We start from the raw sequence: 9,256 nt of genomic DNA on the forward strand, positions 1-9,256 counted from the left end.
TACAGATCATGCTGATGAAGGACAGGGCACTGCAGGAGGAGTTTCATTTTCAGCTGGATTGAGCTTAAATAAATAACTCTATGATGTATTTTATTGCAAAAGATTGAAGTATTTGTAAACAGAGACCTGCTAAAATTCGAAAATCAATCTAAAGTGAGGCTGTGTTACAAAGCTTTAGAGCAGAAGAGATGCCTCTTCCAGTTTCTCTTTGCATCATTTCATCCTCAAGATCCCATCACATTAATAGTTACATTGTCTATTTCATTAGAGCAGACTCATCCACCTCAGTGTTTTAGAAAATACCATCCTTAGCATGCTCTGAGGTCAGGCAATGATATCTATGGTTCCATATGAAGAGAAACCTTTGTTATCTCCCTTTTCATTCCCTGGAAGAGGATTTGAGAGACAGTTCCAAATGTGTCAACAAACTTCAGGTAGATGGACTTCAAAAACTGAGAAATAAATTGCATGATCACACACTTCAGAAAGCAGGGCAACCTCTAGCAACCAGGTTTGTGCATGGCTTTTTTGTAATTCCAAAATCTGCTGGCCTCTAGGGCAGATCCATCCACAAGCACTATGCCTCAACAACACCATCCATATGCCAAGGAACTGTAGAAGGAAGAGCATCTAATTTATATGTCTTTTACCACTGTAGATCTGGAGATATGTGGAAATATCTTATCATTGCAAATACAGTATTCAAATATCGTCCATACAAAAAAGAAAGGCTGCATCTCAGAAGACACATTTAAAGCCAAGATTTCAGACCAGACTGTTTGACTTGTGCCATGCCAAATCATTCTTTTTTTTTTCTCATGCACATTTGATGGATAAAATCTATCCCATGCCTTTTGGACTGTCAGTATGTTTCTAAAGAGCTTCATAAATGCTTCTTACTGGCTTATTTTAACGAGAAGAAAGTAGATTAAACCTCACTACCTGTTCAATTGGAAAATATCATTTGACAGAACAAAGTCTTCCAAAAGAATACTATCTGCCCATCTCTATCCAAGCACATACCAATCTGTGTGTTCTCTTTTGAACTTTTCAAATAATGCACTTCTTCACCTCCTCTCTCTTTTTCCCCTCAGGGCTCACACTTGTTTCAATCGTCTGGACCTTCCCCCTTACCCATCATTCTCTATGTTATATGAAAAACTGTTGACAGCAGTAGAAGAGACAAGTACTTTTGGACTTGAGTGATACACAAACCACAGTGCCCAGCTCATTGGACTTTTGTGGATCTGTCTTCTCAAGGAATGAATGAACTTTTGTATTGGATTCCCTAGAGGAAAATTGTTTCATGGTGCAATTCAAATAATGAGGTTCCACGAAGGAGCTTGTGAAGCAATTAAAAAGCATTGTGGTAGTGGCAGAATTCTCAACAGTGAAACTAGAGTGTGCCTGGTGTGCAGGGAAAGCCAAGTCTTGCAATCCATGGGGTTTTGGGATGGCTACACTTCTTAAGTTTATGTTCTGAGCAAACCAGAAACGTGATGCCATGTTGTGATCCATTTGGCTACTGCAAAACTGACATGTACCCAAGGACTGGATTTCATCAAAGTTGTTCAATATAAAATTCAAGTCAAAATGTGAAATCCTTCAGTCCCTTACCTACCCAGTAAATTATCAAACAAAGCATACAACTGAACTTTTATAATTTTTTTTTTTAATTCATGAAGGTACATTACTTTATGCCATATGTTATAACAGCATAGTCTTGCTTTACCTAAGACTACGAGTGCCTGCATGGAGAACACCATAGAGCTCCAGTTCCTGGGGCAGAAGTGAGTTGGAAGGAAAATCAGCAACAAAGGATGTAACAACAGCTTGTGCATTGAGGAGGTTTGTGGAAATGCATTTGCCAGTGGTGTGTATGACAAAATATGAGCTGTTACAATGAACTTATTAACTTAATAAGACTGATTTTATGCTTTATACTGCATGGAAACTATTTTAAGAAGAAACTAGCAATTTATCACAGCATATCAGGAAAAAAACCCTAACACAGTGACTTCTGTTTATTTTTATAGGTTCGTTATATTATGTTTCTTAGAGTGTAAACAGGAAACAAGCAAACAAAAGTGTTATTTCTGTTTTGTCACTTTCCATGCTTGAACAGACATTCTGCTAGTGTTTATTCTTTAAGCACTCTCCAGGGAAAAAAATGCCTTTTATTTTTATAAGAGTAAAAAAATCTCCCGAAAATATTTTGCACTGAATGTACCAAAGTTGAAGGGACATTATGATCTGACTGACAGCAAATTGCATCACTATCAAATATCTATAAAAATGCTTAGGAACCAGGCTTTCTTCACAGTGCCATGTCTATAGATATCAGGACTGTGCACATAAGTAATAATTTTATAATACTATATGTGATATTGTAATATGCATTTATTTTAAATGCATCTGGGTCATTTTTCATGCATTGGATAACTTAATGCAGTGGAATTTAATACAGATATTTCATATGCTCCCCACAACTTTTTATTTGTACAGCACTGTAAAACACTAGCTCATTTGGAAAACCATGAATAACTTCTTTAAGGTGAGCCACTGGTCATAATGCCACTGTCCTGTATCAGTGAACACCTACAAGATGTAAACTGTTCGTAGTGTCCAAGCTTGCATTTTCACTGATAAATAGTTTTCTTATCCAATGTTATTTGCAGCAGTTTCTATGGCATATCAAACACTGCATGGACACCGATTTCTTTATGCTTAATTTTGCTGAAATACACGAGGCTTGCTCGCTTCTATTTTTGGTACTTTTCCTCCAGATGGTCTTGTGGAACACTCGTGCAGCTGTGCCTCATTTCTCGCACAGCTGCCGTCACGCGCTGCATCCACCGCATTTTCAAATGGCAGGAGTTGCGCTTGGACACTGGATGACAAGAACACGAATCCAGCTCTGTGCTGGCCCTTTGGTAGAGCTGCAGCACAGCGAGCTCTGTTCTGTGGGGAAGGTAGCTTTTGGAGTAACCTTCTCGCTTTGGTGGCTCTTGAAGGGGCGTCTGAGGGAGGTGCCTGCTTGTTCTGGTGGGAGGTTTGTTCCAGCAGAGGCGAGTGTCCCTGGAGATGTCGTCAGCAGAGACTGCCAGCCATCCCCCGAGGCAAAGGCAGCTGCAGCTGTGGTGGTGACTGAGAAAACCCTTCAGACTCACTGAGGAAATGGCACATGTGCTAAGGAAAAGCAAAATCAGGGCAAAAGCATTCTTTTATTTCAAGGATAATTGAGCTTCTGCATGACATCTGGGACTCTCTTAAGTAACTTAGGTTTTCTTAGGCTACTTCTGGCTGGTATGAAGTAGCAAAGAAAAATCCAAACACATCGCCCTGTTTCTACACGTGTATTTATCAGTCTTTGCTAAGATTGCATGTCACGGGTCCTAATACACATCTCTCTTCAGAACATGAACGAGCAGTAGGCAAACTGACTTTTCAGCAGGTCACTCCAGCATGGCTCATGTTTCATGGGATCCATTCACTGAGTAGCTAAAAGTCTGGCACTCAGAGCAGAATGCAACTTCTGATTGGTTGAGGGACTACAGAATTTTCATTTTGCAATACTGTGTTATCTGTGGTCTTAAAAAAGAGATTTCCCAGGTGGAAACTGTATCTACAAGTTTTGAACCAGATACTCTTTGGAATGAAAAGTTTAAATATTTGGCACAAAGTAAGTTTATACTAGTTTGCCTTTTAAGTTATGCTTTTGTATAAAACGGAAACAATAAATGCATCTTGTCAATTTTTATTTAAATATATCTACTGCACCCATTTGTTCTGTATTTATGCATGTAAAATAATTGAAATCAGCCATGATAATCCAATATTCTGTGAAGATGTGACAGGGTCACGAGTGGGGCAGCTGTCAGTTAGAAAATAGATAAATTTTAAAAAAATCCAGAGTCTTTGTAGCACCAAAGCCAAGAGAGACCAAGGAGAAGTTGCTGCTTCCTCCTTTGCTGCCAACATCCCCTGGGGGACTCCAGAAAAGCGCTGTGGGAAGGTTGAGGTGTCAGCTGGGTACAGCTCCCTGTGCTGCCTCGAGCACTTGGCTCTTTGTGACGTGTAAGGGATGCTGCTGCTCCAAGGGATTAGCAAGGAGGGAGTAGAGGAGAGGAAGCCTGAGCTTACTCAGATACCCACATCTCCTGGCAACTGCTTGGAATGTTCTCCCTTTGGTTTTGGAAGCCATTCCCATTTAATGTGTCCCAAGGGAAAGCCAGCTTTCATGTCTTGCAGCTTGGCTGCAGCAGGCAACCACAATGCTATTGCTTATGACACAGTGTAGCAGGGATGAGGGTCCACACAGAGCAAGGCTGGGGAGCCCTTCCAAAGCTCTGTATCTCCTTGGAGCTTTTCCACATGGTGCTAAGGAGCTTTGCATTTAGGAAGGAAAAAAGTGGACAGAAGAATCCCTTCAGCCAATGACAACTCATACTAACTTAACCCGCAGCATCTCCATCACACCGAGGCTGGCAGGGGATGTCCCTGCAGGAACTGTTTCCTGCAGCCCATGTTTCCTGCTCTGCTGGGAAGTGGAGCCACACATCACCAGCCAGAAAGCGGCTCTCAGGTCACTGCAGGCTGGGCAGGCTGGCAGCAGAGTGGCCTCTGTGCCACACATGCCAGGGCAGGGCCTCTCTTCCCCAGGTCACGGTGTGCCAGCCCAGCAGAGGTGTGCTTTGCTCACCTGGCACTACTGGCAATCAGGTTACAGCCAGAACACTCCTAAATACACCACAAAAGCTTGGAATCAATGAAGCTGTGCAGTGGGGCACCTGCTGTAGCAGTCACCATTGAGAGTCTGTGGGCCAGCAGCAGTGAGGGGAGTGGTGCCTTTGCCCACAGCAGCAGGGCACAGCCATCTGCCACCTCTGTCACAGCGCCAGCAGCACCTGGCAGGGCAGGACAGGAAAGCCTTTCCATCCAGAACTTCTTCCCCACCCCACTCCCTGCCTGCTGTTTTTCCTTGGTATTCATCAAACATTTCCCTCCTTTTGCTTTTAAACATCATTTTCATTCTCCTGTACTGACCTTACCATGAAAAATGCTAGCATGGCTTAGAGAGTAAGTGGGGTTAGCTCTTGTGCGTTCCCAGGCAAGGCTGCTCCGGGGCAGCACCACATGAGCTGCACATGGCAGCCGGCAGCCCCGGGGCACGGGGGCAGGGAATAGCTGTAATCTCGGGGAACCGGGAAGCTGGGCAGCAGTGCCCTGGCAGGACATCACACACAGCTGCTGCTGGGAGCTGGACTGGCAGAGCAGCCGACTGCTAGTTTGCTCTGTTTGAAATTATAGGAAACAGAAGAGGTTTGTGGTTTCTTATGTATTTTTAATCCTTTAAAAAAAGTTTTAAAAAAAAATTCCTTCTGGAGCCTTTGCAATGGTATCATCTGGTTGTTAAATGTAATCTCAGCAGTATAAATTCCAGATGTTTACTGAGTTTCTGCAGTGGTAGCTGCACAGTTTTATGGAGCTGCTTGGAGCAGACTGTCTCTGATCTAAGGGCATCCCTGTTCACATAAGGGAAACTTCAGCAGCTGTGTTTGAATGGCCAGTGTAAGTTCATGTCCCATAGCATAAAGCAAGTTACTTCTTTTCAGTGAATGAAACTTATCTGCATTAAATTATACTAATAGTGTTGGTTTTCCTGCCACTTTTTTATGTGGAGGGTTAATATATTCCTGTTAGCACTAATGGGAATTGAGAAGAAGGTTGCTCTCCAGTCATAAGACTGCAGATGTAGCTTTCATCTACTGTTGTTTTCCCTTTTCATCCTTTTCTCTCTAGGCAAGCAATTGAACTCCAAGCAAAATTTCAGAAAAATACTCAAAGCTAGCTTCTTAAACTGTTTGTGTTTTGGCTCAATTATGTGCTGTAAAGCAGAACTGCAGAAATGCTATGGGTTGACTGGCTCATCAGTTTAAGTAGAAAATTCTTTACGATTTTGTTAGTGCAATGACAGTGGCTGCTCTTGGACTAGTTTAACCTTTTGCCTAAATATTTCGCAATAAAAAATTTTTGGGGGTCGAATTTGAAATTACTTGTTTGCTGGAAAACTAAATATATGTTAGGTAAATAGTAGAGGAAAAGAATAACTTTACTAAAGGCAGCATAACCCACATCAGTTAGCAGTATGCAGAATTACAATGCTGACCCTCCAAACACAGAATTTTCACAATGAAAGATGTGATTTATATTTTGCATGTCTTCCAAATAGACCGTGAACTTCATAGTGCTTCTGTTCAGCTTTAGACTAACTAATTTTGGCATTAGGCTACTACTATTTGGGATATTCATTGCTGTGAAATATTTTTTACTTAAACATTTGTAGTATTTTTACTAAATATTTCCCTTTAGGACTTTACTTCATAGGTTTTGCTCAGAGCCATATTACTCTGTAGGTATTTTAAGGTGAAACCATGAGTATTTAATAATTCTGTTTTGTATGACTGACCTTCTGGCCACTGTTTAGAAAGGTTCCTCCTGATTTTTGGTAAAAGGATGACAGTCAAGGACTCCTGGAATGGTTACAATCCGTTGAAGTGTCTGTATATATTCTAAATGCATTTAAAAATACCTCCTGAGGACTATGTGAAATAGTTGCTACACCTATTGATTAGCCCCTTTCTAAGTCAATATTTCAAAATTTGAACTTGTTTCCTTTCAGATTACATTGCAGAATAATGATACTAAAATTTTAACTAGAGATGTATTCTGACAAATTTCTCAAAGCTATGATGGATGTGAAAGGGAGCTGAGCTATGCTGCTCTCAATCCTTTCGCCCATTAAAAAACTTCTGAATAATGAAACTTTATCTTTTGGGTTTCAGTTGTTTCTTGTTTTCAGAACTTTGAGCAGCTTCTCATTCAGCCCGTGTTAGAAAAAGCCTTGCCTACTTGGAGGCTTTTGTTAAGCACTCAGGAGGTATATTGTTCAACTAATTTAACATCCCTTTGTGCTGACATCATTAGCTTTTAAATGTATAGACCTAGAGAACTCCACAGGACTCTGGTCTCCCTTATTCTGGGCTGCCTTCCAAAGCCATCCATCCTGTCCCTTTTGACTGCACATAATCCTGCAATCACCCAGAGACAATTGCTGACCACCTACACTGACTGGAGCTGTAGTATCACAGTAAGACTCTGGTTTGGGTTTGCTTTCAAAAGCAGCTCCCTCAGTCCAGTCAACAGGATGACTGTTACTCTCACATCAGGACTGAGCTGTTCAATAAAAATAGTCATAAAAGTGGTTTTGAAAACAGTTGATTAGACATCCAAGGGTAAAATGTCTTTTGGTTTTGGTTTTGCAGAATTAATGAGGCAGGGGATTTTGCTTGCAATGTTTTATATTGCCAGAATTTGTGGGCCCCATGGGCTGCCCCAGGATGTTGGCCAGGTGGGTGCAGAGCCTTTGCAGTGAGGCAGGTGATGCTGATCCAGAAATCACAGCAGCAGGAGATCTGTTCCCGTAGTGAGGACTGTGCCTTCCACAGCTGGAGGCTTTCTCATGCAGCCCTTGAGCTGGATTTTCCCCAAAAGCCTGTTGTTTCTCTGATGCCTGCTACTTGCTATACAAGCAGCTCATGACACACTCCACTGACTATTCCACATCTTCCATTTGAAATGAGGATTACATTTTTCATAGTTAGAAATGCCCATCCAGCAGTGTAAGGGTCAATAAAAGAAGATTTTGCTGAGACATCATATTTGATTGCCATGCTGACTGCAGTCAGACGTTGGAGCTCACTAATTTTAAAGTAGATTACTGTATGAATAAGAAAATAAATCTGGGAAGCCTCATAAGTAATTCTAAGCAGGAATGTAATTGTAGGTGCTGTAATGATAAGACAGGGCAGTTCCACGCAGCACATGAGACAGAGCTGTGGAGGAGGCTGGAGTGAGCACAAGGCTGAGAGTAGGCTCAGAAAAAGGACTGCACTTTGAGGGTAGGGAGCAGGACAGTGAGCTGTGATGAGCCCTGGGATATAAAACAGGACACTTCCTGCTTGAAAATTAGGCTATGATAATGCACCTAGGAAAAAATGACTGCTCATCCTGAAATACATTGGTGTTACTGCAACTGCAGGACATGCTTTAACTGATTATTAGCTTTTGAAAATCTAAGTACACAATCAGAAAATTTACTTCTATGTGGTTTGTCTTTTTTGTTTTGTTTTATTGGGACTGGGTTTTTTTTTTTATTTGGGCCGTTTTCAGGAAAATGAAGGCTTTTAAATAAAATAAGGGTGGTGTCTGGAAGTGGTCTTATGTTTGTACAAGTAATGACTGTTTATTATATCTGCATTTGGCAAAGGATACCATTTGTGATAAAAGGTTAAATCATCACAACCAATGGTGACTTTCCTCTTCAATGTGATGGGCCAAATCCCTAATGTTTAGATGTGACAAAATGCAGATTTTGGGTTTTTTTTAAAGATACTTGATATTTGCATTATGGTTGTATAAGGACCACGCATTTTGACAAAGAGAAGGATTGAGGTGGCACTTCCAAGGCTTACTTAGGGTAATTAGAATTTTCTCAATGACCTAGGTAATGTTACCCATGCAGATGCAAGTCTTGATTCCATTCACACTCTAATGACATTATTTAAAAAAAAAAATACTGTGTAAGAGGGTGGGAGGGTTTCATGATGGGTTTCTGCACCTAAAAGTTGACATGTTTTTTTTACCTGAAAGATAAGACTATTGAATGATTGAATATGAGAGTCAGGAGAGGAATTCCTTGTGAGTTTTCTTCTGCAACATGGTCACTGAGATGGTAGGAGTTTATATAACTTGAAGTCCTAAATGAGAAGACAACTCCGATGTTGAACCATACTGGTTCAATAGTGCCATTCAGCAGGACATTTTTCTGCAATGAGTCTGCAACACTCAGGAGACTGCTGTTTATTATCAGCATTGCAGGGAGGAGGAGAATTATGATAATATTAACTACATAAATCACATGTGAAGGATGCTTTTTCTTTGCACGCTGTTTTCCCTGGGAATGACGTAGCCTTGAGGGCATCCATGAATCCTGATCAGCAAGGCTGCTTTTTGAATAATTGACTGAACATTTGTACTTGTAAGTGCTGGTACAGTATGGAAAGAAAGATCTTTAGAGGAGAAGAAGGTAATGAGGGATGTGGTGTGGAATACTGCTACCCGTAAGTCAGTTGATGTTCCTGCCCTTGCTAGGTTACAGTTTGGGTTTTTCAGCATGTTTCAAAGTGTGTAGAGT

The 9,256-nt window shown here is 41.1% G+C and overlaps 1 protein-coding gene across 2 annotated transcripts in view; it reads left to right on the plus strand.

Moving 5' to 3' along the window:
- The window catches only part of HECW2 (HECT, C2 and WW domain containing E3 ubiquitin protein ligase 2), a 143,761-nt gene extending 139,995 nt beyond the window's left edge, over nucleotides 1–3,766 (plus strand). For both annotated transcript variants that reach the window (XM_063162472.1, XM_063162473.1), the window contains one exon: nucleotides 1,095–3,766. In XM_063162472.1, coding sequence (XP_063018542.1) covers nucleotides 1,095–1,206 — 112 coding nt within the window. In that variant the 3' untranslated portion in view covers nucleotides 1,207–3,766. The remainder of the gene's footprint in view (nucleotides 1–1,094) is intronic.
- Nucleotides 3,767–9,256: the final 5,490 nt, after the last annotated feature.

The sequence above is a fragment of the Melospiza melodia genome, chromosome 8 (genome assembly GCF_035770615.1).
Source record: "Melospiza melodia melodia isolate bMelMel2 chromosome 8, bMelMel2.pri, whole genome shotgun sequence".
Classification (NCBI taxonomy): domain Eukaryota; kingdom Metazoa; phylum Chordata; class Aves; order Passeriformes; family Passerellidae; genus Melospiza; species Melospiza melodia.